Genomic DNA, 21,631 nt, shown 5'->3' on the forward strand with positions numbered 1-21,631 from the left:
AAAACATTAAGACACCCTGAAACATGCAAATGTCACAAAACACCACATCACATACCAAAATAATACAACTCATACATTAAAACAAAACCTTAAGACACCCTGAACCATGCATAACTCACAAAACACCACATCACATACCAAAAAATAACCCAAGTCATACATTAAACAAAACCTTAAGACACCATGAACCATGCATAACTCACAAAACACCACACCACATACCAAAAAATAACCCAAGTCATACATTAAATAAAACATTAAGACAACCTGAAACATGCAAATGTCACAAAACACCACACCACATACCAAAAATAACCCAAGTCATACATTAAAACAAAACATTAAGACACCCTGAAACATGCAAATGTCACAAAACACCACATCACATACCAAAATAATACAACTCATACATTAAAACAAAACCTTAAGACACCCTGAACCATGCATAACTCACAAAACACCACATCACATACCAAAATAACCCCAGTCATACATTAAACAAAACCTTAAGACACCATGAACCATGCATAACTCACAAAACACCACATCACATACCAAAAAATAACCCAAGTCATACATTAAATAAAACATTAAGACAACCTGAAACATGCAAATGTCACAAAACACCACATCACATAACAAAATAACCCCAGTCATACATTAAACAAAACCTTAAGACACCATGAACCATGCAAATGTCACGAAACACCACATCACATACCAAAAAATAACCCAAGTCATACATTAAAATAAAACATTAAGACAACCTGAAACATGCAAATGTCACAAAACACCACACCACATACCAAAAATAACCCAAGTCATACATCAAAACAAAACATTAAGACACCCTGACCCATGCAAATGTCACAAAACACCACACCACATACCAAAAATAACCCAAGTCATACATTAAACAAAACCTTAAGACACCATGAACCATGCATAACTCACAAAACACCACATCACATACCAAAAATAACCCAAGTCATACATTAAAATAAAACATTAAGACAACCTGAAACATGCATAACTCACAAAACACCACACCACATACCAAAAATAACCCAAGTCATACATTAAAACAAAACATTAAGACACCCTGACCCGTGCAAATGTCACAAAACACCACATCACATACCAAAATAATACAACTCATGCATTAAAACAAAACCTTAAGACACCCTGAACCATGCATAACTCACAAAACACCACATCACATACCAAAATAACCCCAGTCATACATTAAACAAAACCTTAAGACACCATGAACCATGCATAACTCACAAAACACCACATCACATACCAAAAAATAACCCAAGTCATACATTAAAATAAAACATTAAGACAACCTGAAACATGCAAATGTCACAAAACACCACACCACATACCAAAAATAACCCAAGTCATACATTAAAACAAAACATTAAGACACCCTGACCCATGCAAATGTCACAAAATACAGCACCACGTACCAAAATAATACAAGTCATACATTAAACAAGACATTAAGACACCCTGGACCATGCAAAATTCACCATACACACCAGCACGCACGCACACGCACACGCACACACACCCACACTCACACAGCCCCCAGCAAAAGCATGTCCCTGACAGGGTCCATACGAACTATTGATCCCAGGACCACACACCCCAGATAGAATCAATACCGCTATCCCATAGCCTGCTCAGAAGAAGGGGGGTGCAATATGCCCACACATGGTATGCCTGGTCCCACACACCCCATAGAATCAATATCACCATGCCGACTGAGTCATAAAGATAATCAATATGCTGACTCAAACTGACAAACTGGCAAAGTCCACCCAAACACGATCAATATGATGAGATCCTCACACAAAAGCAGAACTACAATCATGATGACACTAACTGCCAAACTGGCAAAGTGCCATTAGCAGGATCAATCTGATGACGTCAGCGGAAATGGTAACTAAAATGTCCCTAGGGAACGCCTTCTCCTTGAAAATCCCCCCCTAAATAAAAAGGGTGGGAGGGAATATGGTCCCTAGGGAGCAAAAGTATCCTATACTACTACTCACATCGGGAGCAATTAGGGGTTCAGTGTCTTGCTCAAGGACACTTCGACAGTAACTCTGGGGGAGCCCGGGTTCGAACTGGCAACCTTACGGTTACCGTCCAGGCACTCTACCCCTGAGCCACCACCGCCCCTGTACAGTAGTTTGATATACAAGGGGGCCATGGTCATTTTTCAGTTCTTTACATATTATGAAACTGCACACTGTAACCTTTCATATGATGTATTGCAATTGGGAGGGAAATGAAGAAGATATAACCATTTGAAACCTAGTGAACCAGAAATGTCAAATTGGAGCATTCCCACTTCAAAGATTTCAGCAGTGATCTGTGACTTTAGGGGGCGCTGTTTTCCCTTCATTCCTCCCTTTAGTCAACAAGCAGTGTTGCCATGTCTGCTTATTATAATTAGTTGGCCTTGTTTCTAAAGAAAAATAATGCATAGGCCTACTGTACCAATAAGTCTACACAATTAGAGAATGTTGTTATCTTGATAGTTTGCCTGTTATCTCTCCTTTTTTAAATAGGCTACTGTATTTATTGGCATTTTGTAGTATGAAAAAAGGGCAAGAAAGAGTGGCAGATAAATTAGGCTTATGTAAATGGTCCAGATGAGTACAAATACGATAGGTATTTTAGCCTGTTGTTATTATTATTTGTCTGCAGAACCCCCATCTGAAAATAATGTATGCCAGGGACAAGATTGGTTTTGTTAAATGCTTGTAGATCGGCTATTTTCGCTTATGTTGGGCTTGTTTTCATATACGGGTTGCTTGTTTCTCTCGCAGAACCTGGCAACCCCGCAACGATAGCCGTTGCTACATTTAGCATTATATTGATATCAATCGTCAATCCTGTAGCTAAAACAAGTACATTATCGCGCTATATTACATATCGATGCGATCTGCATTATTATGACTTTAATTTTCATGGCAGGTACATTCCAAAGCAACTAATAATAACCACGTTATGGTGACATAATGTTACAATGTTTATGGTACAATGGTACAATTCATTCGAGTCTTCTTCTGCTGAAAATAGGAAGCCATGTTCCGTTGTTTTGATGACCAGTGCCCCTAGCTAAAACATTAGCATGAATTAGCTTTAGGAGGACCGAAAGTAAACACTTTTTACAAAATACGACTGTTAATACTTCTTTCTCTGCTATTTCTGTTAGCCAGTTAGTAAAAGACTAGTATTATCTTCAAAAAACTATTGTGTACAAAAAGGTGAAACTTAGCGGAATTTGCATACTTTAAGAGGAAAGCTCTATTTTCTGGTTAGCATTTGTTAGCATTGGTTAATCCAATGGTTAAAACATTACACATAGTGACATGTTTAAGAAATTACAACGACTTAATGACACTAAAACGACTTTCTGATGGAATAAAAACATTCTTTAACAATCCAACTGTGTTAATGTGGCTAAAAACGAAAACCACCAAAAAAAGAAATAAATTGTATTTTGGTCAATTGTAAAATATAAACAACGCCGACTTGTGGTTGAAAATACTGGCACTGGTCACATATCATTAATATACAAAATAAAAAGTTTAGGTCCCAAGACCGTGCCTTGTGGTACCCCACACTCAAGCTTCATATAATCAGATTTATGACCCCCCAACTGTACATATATATTATTATTTTTTATCCTACGATTTTGTAACCTATTTTTCACCCCTGTGTCAATCATCTAATGTGATCCTGGGCTCTACACACCCTCCACCAACCTAGTCCCCATATATGGGGGACAAGGGGAGAGCAACGGACTTGAACTCATGCTTCCTTCATGCCTGAGTGTCCAAGTTGCTCCTTTACACCGGACAAGGGGGAGTTTCCCTGGTTGGACGTAGCGCGTGGAAGGAACACGTTATTCCAACCAGTTCCTTTCCCCTCCATCAGGCACCCCGGCTGGCCAGGGGGAGGCACTATACATACTGTTGCCTGTTGTGAAGGTAACTGATTAACCAATCTAGAACTACACCTCTCACCCCATAATTATTCAATTTAGATATTAAAATAGTGTGATCAATTGTGTCGAACGCTTTATAATAATAAATAACCCTATTGTGTGTTTATGATTGTCTATTGCTGTTGTTATTTCATAGTTTATTTATTAGAGTGCCAGAGCTGTGGACCGATTGGTCCGAAAGCCATACTGACTCTCACTCAGTAAGTTATTATTTTCAATAAATTAATCCAATCTTTGTCCATACAGTTTTTCAAGCACTTTAGAAAACTGGTCTATAATTAGTAAAATCATGTTTATTTCCTGTTTTAAAAAGTGGTATAACCTTTGCCATTTTCATCCTGTCTGGGAAAACTCCTGTACTGAAAGAAAGATTACAGATATAACTAAAAGGTTTAATTATACAGAATACAGTCAATAGTCTTCTTCACAATGATCATATCTATCCCATCACAATCAGTTGATGTTTTGTTCTTTGATTTAGCTACAATTGATTTAATTTCATTTTCACTCACTTCTCCCAGAAACATGGACTGAATTATTCTACTTCCCCCTTCCCCTTCATGTCCAGCATGTTGTGGAATGGAATTGGCCAGACTTGGCCCTACATTTACAAAAAATGAATTTAATTAATTTACGACTTCATTTATATTTTCTATCACTCTCTTGTTGTCATTAGTAAAATAATTGGGCAATTATGTGGATGTATTTTTATTCCCTAATACCTGATTTAAGATTTTCCAAGTACCTTTAAGATTATTTTTGTTTTCTTCTAACCTTTCGTTATAGTATTCTTTTCTTGCTTGTCTCATTATGATTACCAATTTATTTGTATACACCTTGTATTTATTTTCAGCCGTCTTTGTCCTGAATTTCATAAAATCTCTATAAAGTTTATTTTTCTTTTTGCATGCATTTTGTAAACCTTTTGTTATCCAGGGCTTGTTATTGTACCTATTCTTATTTCTGCTTTGTGTTATTGGGCACCGTTTATCATAATGAAATAGAAAACAATTAAAAAATGACTCATATGCATCATTTACCTCTTCTGTATACACTCCTTTCCATTCTTCATTTAAGAGGTAATTTCTTAATTTATTTATAGATTCCTCCTCTGTGACAGTTTTCCTCTCTTTATTTGACTGTTGAATGTTACAAATACAGGCAAATGATCGCTTATGTCATTTATTATTAACCCACTCTTAATATCATCCTCTAATACATTGGTAAAAATGTTGTCAATTAATGTTGCGCTAGATGTCGTAATTTGACTGGTAATTAAGGGGTAAAACCCTCTACTATATAATGTGTCCAGAAAATCTGATGTTGCTTTATGTTTCAATACACTGATTAGATCTATGTTGGTATCTCCACAAATTAAACATGTCTTATTTTCATTTAATCCATTCATTAGTTCTTCCAGTTTTTTTTAGCATAAAATAATTCATTACCCTCCAAATTAAAATCAAGACCTTTCTTTTCGTTCAACCACGTCTCAGATAAAGCAATTACCTAACATTTTCTCTCAAATGTATTTAAAAAGTCCCTGATATCTGAAGTTTGCATACATGCTTCTAGAATTAAAGTGAATAAGTGAAAATGAATTAGCAAGTTCAACCTCATCCTTGACTTGGTCTTCAGTATAGTATTTACACGTGTCCCCGAAAAATGCATGACTCTCCGGGTCAACATCATCTAAATCATACATATTATGTTCCATGTCGGGTCCCGTTAGGATTTGGCTCTGGTCTAGTAGATCAGCCATAGTGTTTATCAACAGGGAAGAAATTTCCCACTGTGCATTTGAATGTCAAATCCATACCTCTAGTCCTTGTTTTCTTCATGTTGATCCAGAGAAACCTCTTTGTCTTTTCCATGTCGCTCCAGTGAGTCCAGTAATGCCTTCACACTTGTCATAAGTTCGTTTTCGTTTTCTTGCGATTTCCTCCTCCCCGAGCCTGCTGTCTTCCATCCCGCTGCCTTCAGTGTAGACTCGAAGTACGGCTTTCCTGCTGGCATCTTCACGGAAACGCCATACTCTCGCTGAACACCCGCTGCTGCTGCTTGCGGGTTATGAAACATATTGAATGTGCCGTCCTCCTCGAATACTTTTAGTTTTGCGGGATACACAATTCTTGACTTCATATTCTTCTCTTTACGTTTTTGTCTTTCCACGCTCCTTGTAGACTTGGTCTGTGAAATCTTCGTCTAAATAAATCCTCTTGTCGTTGATCTTCAGATTCATCTTCGCCCAGGCCGTCTGTAGCACTGTTTGTTTCGCATTCTCATTTTGGAAACGAACAATTATTGACTTAGGCTGCTCATCAGTTCCAGACTTTTTTCCAATTATATGTGCTGCGCTTATAGGGATTTCGTTAATCTCCAGTTGTTCTCGGATAAGCCACTCTACAAATGCGAAAGTATTATTCTTTTCAGCTTCCTCCGGGACAGAATACATTTTCAAATTGCACTTTCGGGAGTGACTTTCTAATAAATCACATTTTGATTCCAATTGTCTCTGAAGACGCATACTGTGCAGAAGTGCGTTAGTCATACTGATGTCATGATCTTCATTCTCCGCAATTCTCAGCTCTGCTTGATCTATTCTTGTTTTCAATTCTCCAATTCCATCTCTTAGTTCGCTTACTTATTTCTTTAATGATCCAAAGTTGCCAGCCGTTTCTGTACGAAATGCTCTTATTTCTTGCATTATTTCTGACAGGCCCAAGACGCTTTGCTGTTCCTCTTCATAAGATTGATTGTCTTCGGTTGCACTGCCAGGTGCTCGTCTTGTTGTTCTACCTCTTCCTGTCATTTTTCCTTATTCGTAGTTTAATACAAGATCCTTAATGTTCAATGTCATCACATGGTGTCAATATTGGTGTTCAATATTGAGTCTTTTATCAAGTTTTAGAAATGTTTGTAGCGTAGTACCCGCTCCACACCTCTGTGCACCTGCTCACGGCAGCCATCTTTGATGAAATAAATATTTGACATAGATACAGCTCTGGATTAAGATCTGCTAAATTCCTAAATTGTAATAAATAGTGTATCATGGTATACATAGTATGTATCATTGTTGGTATAACTTTGTAATTGTATCACTATCATAATATTGTTTGTAAGTGACTGCCTCCAAAGTGTTGGTGCTGGCCAGGGGACTGCAGAGAGCCACGAGCGAATACCAGAGAAAAGCAAAGACGGACACAGCAAAAGCCATGGTCAACTGTGCAAGCATGATTACTAGATTCAACAGAATTGAATGCAACACCGTCCTTGAAGTTGCTACTGCCACAATTTACATTTTTCTATTTAGGCATTCATCAGTTGCTCTTATTCCAGAGCGCACAAACACAATACATTGATTAAATGCAAAACATATAAAATTGGGTGCCATGGCACAAGTCCAGGTACTGCAGGATATTTGAGAATATTTGGAATTTATCACTTTCACTTCAGTTTAACGATCACTTACACTGTACTGTACTGTACTGTACTGTACTGTACTGTACTGTACTGTACTGTGTGTGTGTGTGTGTGTTTATTTAGTTTTTTCAATCTACACCAAATATCTTTGCCCAAAATAACAGATCTACAAGTTCACAACATTGCAACACGTTATGAGCTTGTAGATCTTCTATTTTGGGTTAATGTTCCTCCCAGAATGGGGATACTGGGATTTACGTGAAGTATAAAGTTATCTGCAATCTGTCATAATGGAAACAGATATTCTCTCAAGTTGTCCTCGTGACATGCTGTATCTTCTTTTAATATATTTTTTATCCCACAATTTTGTAACTCATTTTTCACCCCTGTGTCAATCATCTAATGTGATCCTGGGCTCTACACACCCACACCAACCTAGTCCCCATATATGGGGGACAAGGGGAGAGCAACGGACTTGAACTCACGCTTCCTTCATGCCAGAGTGTCCAAGTTGTTCCTTTACACCTGCCATGGGGGAGTTTCCCTGGTTGGACGTAGCGTGTGGAAGGAACACGGTATTCCAACCAGTTCCTTTGTGACATGCTGTATCTTAACCGTTTCTCTGCGGGAACGGGAGATTCACGTGGTTCGATTCCCAGCGCTCCGATGCGGGAAATGGAGATTTACGTTTACTGTATGTTTTTATTGATAACTTTCAATCGCCTTTCTACACACCGAGCACTTTACCTACTAGCATTGGATGGTAGCACAACACTCCGATCACGTGATCACAAAAAAAAGAAAAAGATGCCTCTTCCCCCTCCCTTCCTGAAACTCAGGACGGGAGGGGCTCAAATGCTCACTATCACACAATGGCGGCCCCCATTGCGAGTGTAGCTACTAGCTAGCCCTTAGCCAGATCACATTTCATGACATCCGATCGTATCTAGCTAGGCAGAGCTGTTTCTCACTCCCCCCCTGCATGGCTCAGGGGAAGGAGGGAGGGCCCCTGTTTGCTCGCGAGAAGGCGTCTTTGTGTAGACTCTGTTTCTGTCGGAACATGGTCGGACTTGTTCCCATAATAGACACGGCACGGATCTAACGACTGGTCTCCCTTCCTTCATTCATTGCCGAGGGACGAAACGGTTATTTTGTTATGATGATGTATTTACAAGACGCACGCGCCGCTGTTCTGACTTTACAAGTCAACAACAACCTCGGCGAGCCAAGTTGGAACGATACACTGTACACAGCGACAGATCACAGATGGATAAATAATGACAATGGATAAATAATGGATGGATAAATAATGACAATGCGTCTTCGCATCGTTCCATCTGCTCGCCGGGGGTCTTGATCCGTCATCATCATAATCTTCATAAAAAATAAACAAAACAGTAGTAACGTAGCCCAATATGTTCCATCAGTCCCATATATGCTCATTCTTTAGCTCATACAAAAGCCATTTAGTCACAGACATTGATAGGCAGATATACAAATGAACACAAATTATTTCCTATACATACCATACACCGAATGAAAGCCCTCAATGTCTACTTTTAGGAGGAAAACAATATACACATTGATCCCATGTACAGTTTGTCAGTAATTGTTTATTGAATGCAGCTTGCGACCACCAGAGAGAACTTTAGAGAAGGCATGGACCTTTATTATTATTACAGTATTAGTTTTTTTCTTATGAAAGCAGAGTCTTCTGTTTCATACGGTATATAGTATGTACATGTCGCTATAGGCCTTATTTTGTGAATAATAGTTGTTCAGGTCCATGCCTTCTCTAAAGTTCTCTCTGGTGGCCGCAAGCTGCATTCAATAAACAATTACTGACAAACTGTACATGGGATCAATGTGTATGTTGTTTTCCTTCTAAAAGTAGACATTGCTGGCTTTCATTCGGTGTATGGTATGTATAGGATATAATTTGTGTTCATATAAAAAAACGGAACTAAAATGTCTGTCAACTTTGACCTTCCATATCTCTGCTGTTTTTTCAAGCGAGCAGAGTGAAGGCAAAAGCAGGTGTTAGAAAAAGGTCAATGAAGGATTGTACATTTTGTTATGTTAAACTATTTTGATGGATATTATGTTGGACATGCTTGTTAGAGTCCATTGAACGTTCAATGTACAGATATTATGGGATATGTTGTGCCCCTCCTAGGTCCAGCTTTTAGTGTATGTTCACAAACTTTGTCCTGAATTGAGAATTTTACGTCATAGTGTCTGATGATGTCATAGTGTACTATGTCATGATTATGTACGATGACAAGAGCGCCCCTCACTTCACACAGGTGTGATTTTTTTTGTTAAGTTCTTGATTAAAGGTCCCTTTGTCTTGATTCAAGTTGTCTCCTGTCTTTTGAGAGATGTGATAAAGTGTTTGTGAAATATTCCATTGTTTGGAAGAAGATATACATATCCAGATGACCAGAATAATACCATTTGATCATGTAAAAATGCAAAATACCCACCCATACATGTCTCATTTACAATGTAGTCAGCTCCATTGGATTCCTTGCCCCCAAAAATGTAGATTTAACCACTGCAATCTTGATTTTAGGTCATTTAGTAGGCGAGATATTGAGAAATTCGTTTTTGAAAGTAGCCATTTTTAAAGCTCCAAGATGGCCACTTTACCGACCTCGAAAAAAATGGCAACAAACATTTTCTGATTCGTTAGGCTATAAGGTTTCCAAAAATATATAGTTTTAAAAATCTCCGTCTAAAGCCTACAAAATTACATAAGGAACCGGACTATAAGTCACTTCCGGTTCAACGATCGATAACATCCGGTAGTATTTTAACCCTGTGTCACTCGCTTGGCTGGCCGGAATGCTAAGCTAATGATAACTTTTTCATAACTAAGTCAAATGAAGTTCAAATAAACCCCAAAACGTCCCAAAATATCACATGTTTTACAGCGACGCACATAGAGATGGCGCGCGTGCACGATAGCGCACGATCGCGCAGATTTCGGCCGTTTTTTGGTAAATTACATCCAACATTACCGAAATTAACGAGAAAATGCAAATTTTTACTCCGTTGAACCCCCGATAACTGACATTGATTGACATTTACATTTACAATATTGTTAATATTCAGTATAATTTGAGTAGCAAAGACTTAATAAAAAAAATATGAATAATGATTCCTATTTACTCAATTTACCCCCGGACATTGGTTCATTTTACCCCAGCCACAATTTTAGAAAACAATGACTAGAATAAGCTACTTCAGACAATTTATTTGCTAAATGATTCACATGGTTCTATCCATTGGCAAATTATCAACGTGTAGGATATTATGTTAGACCTAGGTACATTTTGCTTAGTATAACAGTCCTTTTACACGTGTCAAAATTTTAATTTGACCAACAAAAACAGTTTTTTGTGTAAAATAATGCTTTCTACTTTCCAACTTCACAGCCAGGTGTAAATGATGGATGCTTACTAGATTTAAGGTCACATGGCAACACAGTTTTCTAGTTTTTTTAGATAAAGGGGGTGGTTCAACATACCCGCTGGCTCATCTTACCCCGTTCTCCCCTACCTACCCGTTTACCTACCTGCTCGACTGACACTTTCCTGTGTCTTGTTGTTGGTTCAGACCTCACAATAGACACAAAGTCAAAGAGATACTGCTTTGTGACATAAACAACAGTCAACGACTTATGTAGAAACATGTTGGTCAATTCAGTATACTTGTTCAATGTGTTTACATTTGTAGTAATGCAGTTCTTACCTGAGGGAGCATCAACCCCATCAGCCTCCTCTGGTATTAAAAGTAGCTCCTCTTGTTCCTCTTTAATCTGTGGAGGTTGTGGTTCCTCCTGGACTAGGCTGGAGCTCCTCTCCTGCCGTTCAGAAGAAAGCTCCTCTTTACACACAGGGAGGAGCGGGAGGTCTAGAAGGAAGAGGCAACATCAGCAACCTGTACATACTGCATCAGTCTCTCACGATCCACTGTTGGCAGCCTGTACAATTCAGGGCTGCACATAACTATTTTGGGCTATGGAGCACCTGGAGATGTTGCTTGTGTTGTGGAGGATTATTGAAATATTTAGGGTATAAATACCTCTAATTAGTACTACCATATAATTTACCACTCTAGCTATTATCAAAGTATTTACATTATGTGTATGGAATAAACATGTAATCTTAAAAGGAATAAAACAGGTAATCATAAGGGGAAAAAGGATATGTAATCATATAATGTGCGACTAAATATTAACAGGCCTCACTAAAGGCTAAAATCATGGAATTAGTATATATTTATTGAAGTAGAGAGTATAAAATAGTATCTTTCTCCCAGTCTTCCACACGTGTGCACGCTTGTGCATGCACACACACTCTCTCTCTCTCAGGTCCCCAAAGCAGGTCAGCTCGACTGGACTGTGCAAACAATGAGATGGCAGGATGGTTACGTACACACACATAAGGGGGGTGGTACTCAGGGTACAGGGTTCACACACACAACACACTGGTTGATTTAAGTAAGAGTACAATGACTGACTGGCACATTTAAGAAAGCTCAAATACACACACATAAAGATGATCTCATAATGACTGGCACATTTAATTGAACACATCACATCACACCCACGCACCCAGGGGGCAGAGTCCGGAAGAGAAGGCCAACGCGACACTTCAAAGAAGGGGGACGGCCAAGAGCACCCCCTGAAGAAATGAACTATTATGATTGGCTATATTCACAAAGTGGAACTATTAAATATTTCTGTCGGCCCATGGAATCGCCACTCCCTCAGACCGTAGAGAGGGAGTCCAGAGGTCTACTGGTGGTTTAATCGGTGACTTCTGTCGGTAACATTGATTGTATAACCATATTTGATTCATTATGATTGTAATAGGCTCAATTTATATTGTTGTAGACATAGGGACCAAACATGAATGTACATTAGTTAATAGGGCTTTGATTATTAAAACTTATAGATAATTATAACTATTTGTTGTGTATTCATTCCAGAGGTTGGCACAAGTTCATGGACATAATCATGCAAAACGAACGCGTATTGGTATTGATATGTTTTTCTGTCTGTACCTCCTTGGAGGTTAAAGGTGAAAGGCCAGAGGTTAAAATCTTCTCCAGTTGCCCGCCTCCGCTAGGGGTCAGAGGGCGGGTAACCAGAGTCTGTAGAATGTATAAGAAACGAACACAGGCTCTGTTTATATGTCGCTCTTTTTGCTGCTGGATTTATTCTCTCAATTTCAAATAACAAAATGATAGGACATAACAATCACTTCATATATTCAATTTATTAGGCTATCAAGAATATATTGGCTTGGCCATTTGAACACATTTAACACAGAAATTCCTTCCCAGTATTTCCACTAAATACAGTGCAGTATTATCCAACAACAATACACATCACCAAGAATATACAATGCTTTCTCTCACAATAAACACATTGCTAAACACTTACATTACTGACTGCATTCATATTCATAATGTTTCACCATCTATGCTTTAGTGTCCCCATCCCCATGTGACAACATGCTAACAGTAGCAACAGTATTAGTATGGGACACGTTAGCATTAGTATGCTACACAGCAGCTAGGCAGCACAAACCAGTGTTGTACAATACTCCTCAAAACGTATTTTCTTGAGACCATACATGAACTTAGTTCAACCTTTTATACTACATACATGTTTAACATTCATCCCAGGCAGTTAGTTGATCATGGCGGTCCCTCGATAATACGTCATTCGTTTAGCGTATCTGTCCATGACTCCGTGTGTGTGTTGAAAATGTTATGAAATGGCGATCGTTGCAGATTATTCTTGGTTTATATACTGGCAGAGGGCAAATCGACACGACTGCGTTATATCTTTTTCCGAGAATGAGAGAGCGGTGCAAGGCGATCGCAAGGCGCAGTGGGGCCTGGGGGGGGAACTCAAACTGCCAAAGCGATCAAGAGACTCCCCCCACAAAGCTTCCTCGGGAGAAACCATGTAGAAACCGGAGGGGAGGGGGAATCGAGTGTACTCACACACACTAGACTCTAGTGTGTGTGAGTACACTCATGACTAGAGCATGGGTACCTCCATTTTAGATCCCGACATCTGTGTTAGTCTATGCCGTGCAGGCCGCCTCCATTACGTCGTAATGGATGCCGCCTGCCCGCATAGACCAGACCTCTTTTCAGGAGGGGGGAGCTTTTAACTCCCGGATCACATACCGGACCTTTGTAGAGCCGATTACTTTCTATGTTGTCCGGGCGCGTATAAATATGAAGTACAGTAATCATTAAAAAAAAACATAAAACGTATAGATACGTTATGCGCATACCGCGTTCGAGATTAATAAAGCGTATGGATACGTTTCCAGCATTTGATGTGTTAAGCAGCGTTCTGTAGATATATACTATACCTGTGCACTAGCTGCTGTGGGCTTCTGTACAACAGAGATACTGGCGGCTCTGTTTGTGTACTTGCAGATTGCACAGGAAGTGGATGGATTTCGATGATTTAGGACTGGATTGGGGTTGCTTCCTCTACCCATGCCTGGCTACCTTGTTAGACTGACTTGCACACTGGATAAATTTGCACATTTTGCACTGGACAGTTTTAAGAGTTGATGTTGATGGCATAGTTTTAGGATTGTTGGTAGATTAAAGTAATTGCATTTTTTAGCGTAGTATAATATATTGGAATAGTGTTTCTTTTGTATTTGTTACATTTGGCAATTAGAGGCCTCCATGTATTAGTATATTCTATTTTAACCTATTTTTGTAATAAATATTGTAAGTTTATATCTTCCTGATAGATGGCCTCCGCCTCAGTCTTTTTCCTGGGTTTTCATATGTTTAATTGCTCTGTTGCCTGGTATAAAAACTTGAACCTGAGTGTCTTTTGTATTGAAATTAAGAGTGTTACACAGAGGACCACCCTCATTAAAAAAGGTGGCGTAGTCGCAAACCAGCTTTATTGGGTTTCACAATTATGCACCCTGCACTTTTTTTTTTTTTTTCTTCTCTTAATAATTTTTATCCCACGATTTTGTAACCCAGTTTTCTTTTCACCCAGTGCCCAGGTCACATATATATATATATATATATATTTGAGACAGACCGATATGGATTTGTGTGTACGATAACAGATATGATAGAGGGGGCCAATCACCGATAACCGATTTGCAACCGATATAGTGAATTTCACAGCTAGTACTGTGTACCATTGGCAATGGCATCACTTTTCCACATAAAGCCATAAACAAAATAAATAAAGAAAGAAATAGTAGCAGCTAGCTAGTACTGTAACAGTGTCAGACTCAGTATAAATTGTTGCTGACATTTCAATAAAATTCAAGTAAAATAAATAAAATGGCTGCACCAGTACTGTGCACTCAAATGGCACTGTTCAGTATTAACTTAAGTCAACTTCTGACTTTTTCTTTTTAAATAAAGAATAAAACAAATAAAGTGCTGTCAGTCAGTGTCTACTCTACTATCAGGTGACTAATACTTTCAGTCAATTAGGGGCAGGTTGTAAAACAGGAAGCATAGCTTATCTGTATTTGCACCAAGCAGTCTGCTCCTCTTGTCCTCATAGATGTTCCCTATTGTGCTAAAAACCCTCTCGCTGGGGACATAGGTGGGGGGAGGAGTCAGGAACTTCCGGGCCAATGGAGACAGCTGCGGATAGCGATTACTGTTGCACTTCCACCATTGAAGAGGGTCACCTGAAGTGAAGATAATAAAAATAAATATAAGATAACATTACTTTTTCTGCATACGGGTATATAAAACAAGAATGATGTTCATTCTGTGGGGGGGTCAGGGCAGGGGCTCTAGTCTGTATTAACAAACCTGTTTTCCGATCCAGAATTGGCTCTTTCCAAAACGGCTCCAGTTCCTCAAGCAGACCTTCTCCTGGCTCCTCTGCCTGTTGGCTCAGCAGCATGTCGTCATACAGGCCGTCTAACATACGCTGACTCCGAGACGGGCCCTCACTGATGGTGGATGCTGTGTTGGTAGTCGTGGGTGCAGTGCTGCTGCTTGCGTCTGCGGAGGAGCTTACAACTGTGCTGGTGGATGCAGTGCTGCGGCTTGCTTCGGTGGAGTGGCTTGCTGCAGTGCTTGGTCTGGTTGCCTCTTCCTGGAGCCACATTTTGGCCCTATTTGTTGTTGTCTATGACAGAGGGCGTTGCTTTTAGCGAGGATCAAATATGCAGGCCAAAAGCACCTCTCTTATTTTCTCCATGTTTGCAAATCTCCTGTTCAAGCTGTCCAGCATTTCCTTTCTGAAGGTTTGTATTCCTCTTGTGTCTTCTCCAAGTGTCTCCAGGTAGGTACGTAGTACTCGAACTGTGGGTATGATGCATGATATGGAAGCATCTTCTGCGCTCATCTCCTTTGTGATGTCTTCTATAGGAGTCAAGGTCTTGATGAGTTTGCCCACTATGTTCTACTTGTTCTGCCCTTACTATACGTTTGGTGTACATTCTGTATGGCTTGGCAGACAGCTAACAAAGTTCCCAATAAAGCTCCAAAAGGCAGTGACTTGGTTTAGGTTCTTTACTGATGAATACATTGTAAAACTGCAATACAGAAATACTGTAAAATCATAAACCAAACATAGTTATTTGTATGCATCATACAAGATTACAAAAAGAACATGTTGTACTAAACAACTTACAAGTATATTGCTTTAAGAGCCAAGATATGCTTAAAGAGCCATAAAGTTTAACAAAAAACACAAACTTACAGACTTATCCTGTCCAAGGCCTGATAGAAAGGGTTAACTCAACATGCAGTGAGAGAGCTCTTGACAGTGTGCTGGCTTGAACTGAACTGACTCTGACCAAACTAATCACCTCATAACTACCCTTGTGAAGCTACCAGGTGAGGATAATTACTAATTAAGCAAAAGAACATTGGTCTCCATTACACATAGGGCCTACTAGGTGAAAGGTGAACTACCTAGAAAAGTAAACAGCACACTACTCATTAGCATATGGGCATGTAATTTGTCCATGATCCGCAGCATACAGTGTGAGCACTGGTTTCTGCTCCAGCATTCTACCGAGCATGGTCAAGGCCGAATTCCATCTTGTTGGTGTTGGCTGAAGGATGGCATGAGCAGGGACACCAACCTGCTTCTGGATTACTTCAAGCCTCTGTTTAGCAAGGATGGAGTGGTTGAAGTGTGTGGCACACCTCTTCAGCTTAGCAATGACATTGCCTATAACTCTCTGTGATCCAATAGCATCCTGTACTACCAGTTGGAGTGTGTGGGCACAACAGCTGAGATCTGGCTTCTCCATTACTCGCATCGATTTCACCACGTTGGCACCACTGTCACGTAGAACCATCATCACACGCTTGGGGTCAATATCCCACCCCTGCAGCATCTCCAAAAACAGGTCACTTATGTATTGGGCAGTGTGGGACCCTGTCATCGCTTTCACATTAAGTATGACTTGTACTCTTTCCCACTCGTTGGTAATAAAATGGGCGGTCAAACTCATCAGTGCCTCGGTGGCCCCTGACCAGCAGTCTGTTGTGAATGCTATGTGTTCTCCAGCCTTTTCGACAGAGAGACACTCTTTGATTTTTCCCACCACTTGACCATGCACTTCATGCAGCTTCTCTGTGCGGTAAAACTTCTCAGTTTTGAGGTTGTACCTTGGCTCTAGAGCAGCTACAATTTTTTTAAAGCCAACACCTTCCGGCTGTATGTCTGTGGCGATCATCTCCATCAACAATTTGTCCAGATGCTTTGCTCTTGAATCTCCATGGTTCCATTTTGTTATTTTGTCAATCATAAATGGTAGACTCTGCTGCAATGTTTTATTGGGAGTGGGACGCTTTTGTTGTACAGCTGGTTCAACCAGTCGCTTGGCCTCAATGTGGAGATCATTGTGGACTTTCTCCAGGTGATACCAGAGGTTGCTGGTATTTCTCTGGCTAGCTTTCCCAGACTTGGCACCTCGGTTAAAATGTTCTTGGCAAGTGTTGCAGGTCGCTGTGTCTTCGTTTCCCCCATCTTTGGTGAAATATTTCCACACCACACTTACGACTCTCCCTTTTTCAGCCATCTGTGTGATAAAGAAAAACAAATATTTAAGCTAGGCATTTTTATTTAATGTGTAAATAAAGAACAGTTCAAACATTTTACTGTGATCATATATTTTGCATGCAAGAAATCTGAAAGGTAACGAAGTGGAGTAGAAACTACTTTGTAGAATGTGCTGAATATAGGCATTAATTCATTCCTATCCACAACAGTGTTGTGACGACAACACACACAATATTTCAGCTAAAAAGCTGCACTATATTTCCCTTTATTCTCCAGGGACTCTTATTTCAATATTATATAATCATGGAATTTTATCAATGATAACAATAACGTTGACGTTATTGGTCGCTGTCTAATGTGGAGGAGGAGGAGGTGGTGTTTTTTTTAGGCATACAGACCAAGCCAAGCCAACATGACGACGCTGAAATAAAACTAAGTTGTGTAGCCCGTCGTCGTATCTTGGGTTCAATCCTTTCAGCATATTTGTATTAAACGGTAACATTCTATGCTTTTTATGCAAACTGTTAGTATTACATTTGATCAAAGATTAGATACTAGTGTGGCAAGCCTGTAGTGGAGGTGGAGGGGGGGGGGGGTGTAACGTGTTTAGTGTTTATATTTTAGGCACCACGTTGCTTATTCTGCTAACGTCACTCATGTAATGTTACAGAGACAATCTGCGATGATATGATAAAGTACCTCGGGACGGTCCGTCGGGGGACACTTTTAAAATGAAAGTAGCAATGAAATGCGCGGCCAATATTTGTTCCAATGATGTTAACAGTTACTTATTTCATGAACCAAGTCATGATTACTAGATTGAACTTACCGCTGCATGTAGAAACTTATCTCCAAACTGGTCCGGTTCACTCGTTGCAGTTTGTTGTTGACTGACTCAGCATGAGGAACTCAGAGGGAGGAACTGAATTGTGAGCTGACTGCTCAGCGCCCGGCGCACTCTGCTGGGCAAAACATATCACTGCACCAGTAGTAGTCTATTTCACCAGCAACGTGCTTTAATTCATATCGGGTATATCTGCGAGAAATTCACCGATACGATCCAATCAGCCAGGCCCATATATGGTCATATCGGCGGCCGATATATCGGTGCACCGATTATCGGTCGGTCTCTAATATGCCTCAGCCTAAAATATTCGTGACTTGAGTCATTTTCTAAAATCCAACTGTTGGTGGCTCTGTAACTGGCCAATGTGAAAAGGGTGGGATATATTTCTCAGCCTAGTATGAAAGTCTGTGAAAGATTCCACGTAAATTGCACGCTGCCTTCATGATTTGAGTCATTTTCAAAAATCCACCTGTTGGTGGCGCTGTAAGTCTGACTCCAGGTCCCCAGCTAAATATTTAACTCTAACAAGTACTGTACTTTTAGGCAGACATAGAATAGTACAACAATAGTACAACAACAACGATTAATTTCAGTAATGGAGGAATGGAACACCTTTCCATAATGGAATTTCAAGTAATGTAGGCTACTTTTAGCCAGACATAGCAGAATAGTACAACAACAACTAATTTCAGTAACAATGGAGGAATGGAATTTCCAGAACAATGGAGGGGGGTGAGCTATTCATTACCCATGCATAATTTTCATTTGACCAACAACAAACTGGTTCTAAATGTTCTCCTTTGACAAACAACATTGATTCTAAATGTTCTAATATAACGTTTATATAAGTATAAAATAAACATGAAATAAACATGGGGCGAGATAGCCGTGCTTTAAGGCGAGATATCCACACTGTGGGGCGAGATATCCATGCTTTAAGGACGAGCTATCCACGGCAATTGGGGCGAGCCGTCTTCACTTTTCGAAATTCCGGGGAGAGCCGTCTTCACTTTTAGCGGGGGCGAGTTGGCAAAGGGGCGAGATGACCAGTTACCGGGGTCCCCAGCTCAAATATCCCATATCTCCAGATCAAATATGATTATTTTGGGGGTCACGGCCTGAATTGGTTAGAGTACTGTTTCCCAAACAGTGGGACCAATGTGTGGGTAACCCTTTTTTCTATTTCCTACAAATGTATGACCTAGCTAGGCCTAGGCTATATATTATTTCAAAAGATTTCCCAGCCTAAAATCTAAACATTTTCAAAATGATTGCATGAATAAATACAAATAATCTAAGAAATTCCGAAATAACTAAATAAATAAATATAAACACAGATCTACAAGCCCGGGAGGATGCGTTATGAACTTGCAGATTGATATTTTCACTAGTTTGGATCACGGGGAGACATCATACATACGTGCCAATGTAAAAATAAAGGGAGGCTCTGTACACTCAAATCTGTGCAAAATCAGGCATTTTTTTAGACCTAGAATGCCTGTGATCATTTAATTATACTTTGTAAATTTTCATGTATCATAGGCATAGATATGTCTCACTGAAATCCTGTTCGGGCTTAAAACCGGCGGCCTAAATGTGATAAATGCTCCGTTTGTACTAACCCATTAAATAATTCCAAAGACGTGGAGTGAAATATGGTCCTCTAGTTTTATATCCATGTGAAAGTTATGGCACAAAACGTGTATTTAGTCAATTATCTCCACTTTTTCAAGAGATGCATTGCACCCCACGAGATGCATTGCACCCCCTAGAAAGTAAAAAAACAGAAAAAAAGTTCAAGATTATTTTTATTTTAATAAAAATTATAATAATTTTTTTAACATAAAAATGTTTTGTTTTACAATACATTCATTTTAGAGTAGTCATCATGTCACATTATTTTATTTTCGTAATGACTTGCGACGGAAGTGAGTCAGTCAGTCAGAGAGGGTGGAGGTGGCTTCTACACCTCGGTTTTGAAAGGAAAACCTCCCCTTACTTAAAGAACCATGGTTACTTAAAGGGACACTTCACCCTTTTTGCAAAAATATATATGTTAATGACGTTTAGAAGCTTTAGATCACTTTCCTGGGGGTATTTATGTGTGTAATATGTGGTTTTAGTTATTTTAGATTGTAGCAGTGAGCCTGTTGTCTCTGATGTCATGGACACTGGTCTCACTACCTTCCTGGACTACAATTCCCATAATTATTTGGTGCACTGCTCCTCCTTGCGGATAGGGGGAGAGCTGTCTTACTGAGAAAACATGTAGTCCAGGAAGGAAGTGAGCCCAGTGTCCATGACATCAGAGACAACAGGCTCACTGCTACAATCTAAAATATCTAAAACCACATATTACATACATAAAGCCCCCCAGGAAAGTGTTCTAAAGCTTCTAAACGTAATTAACATATATTTTTTTGCAAAAAAGGGTGAAGTGTCCCTTTAACACTCCCTTAGCATAGCTGGGCTATGCTAAGGGATTAACATTGGACGAAGGAACTGTTTCGGGGCCCACAGCAAACTGTTCTCTTATAGCGAGAATCACACCGCATACATCAAAAGAAAGCCCAACTTGTCCACTTCAATTCTTTTTTTTTTAATCATGATTTTACCATCTTCCATTCTGGAGATATTGACCTTTTTCTAACACCTACTTTTGCCTGCACTCTGCTCGCTTGAAAAAACAGCAGAGATATGGAAGGTTGAAGTTGATAGACATTTCAGTTCAGTTTTTTTATATGAACACAAATAATATCCTATACATACCATACACCGAATGAAAGCCCTGAATGTCTAATTTTAGGAGGAAAACAATATACACATTGATCCCATGTAGTTTGTCAGTAATTGTTTATTGAATGCAGCCTGCGGCTGAACAACTGAACCTGAACAACTATTATTCATTATTCAAAAAAACTAATACTGTAATAATAATAAAAATCACACCCCTGTGAAGTGAGCAGTGCAACAGTTGCAGAGTCTTCTGTTTCATACGGTATATAGTATGTACATGTCGCTATAGGCCTTATTTTGTGAATAATAGTTGTTCAGGTCCATGCCTTCTCTAAAGTTCTCTCTGGTGGCCGCAAGCTGCATTCAATAAACAATTACTGACAAACTGTACATGGGATCAATGTGTATATTGTTTTCCTCCTAAAATTAGACATTCAGGGCTTTCATTCGGTGTATGGTATGTATACGATATTATTTGTGTTCATTTGTATATCTGCCTGTCAATGTCTGTGACTAAATGGCTTTTGTATGAGCTAAAGAA

The 21,631-nt window shown here is 39.4% G+C and overlaps 1 protein-coding gene across 1 annotated transcript in view; it reads right to left on the minus strand.

The window, feature by feature from the left end:
• LOC310860772 (uncharacterized protein) overlaps nt 1-21,631 on the minus strand; it is a gene marked incomplete at both ends in the record, with an annotated part of 47,715 nt that overhangs the window by 21,878 nt on the left and 4,206 nt on the right. Inside the window, one exon of the mRNA XM_083767931.1 lies at nt 11,210-11,371. Coding sequence (XP_083624057.1) covers nt 11,210-11,371 — 162 coding nt within the window. The remainder of the gene's footprint in view (nt 1-11,209; nt 11,372-21,631) is intronic.

The sequence above is a fragment of the Protomyctophum parallelum genome (assembly GCF_964188405.1).
Source record: "Protomyctophum parallelum genome assembly, chromosome: 1".
Taxonomy (NCBI): Eukaryota; Metazoa; Chordata; class Actinopteri; order Myctophiformes; family Myctophidae; genus Protomyctophum; species Protomyctophum parallelum.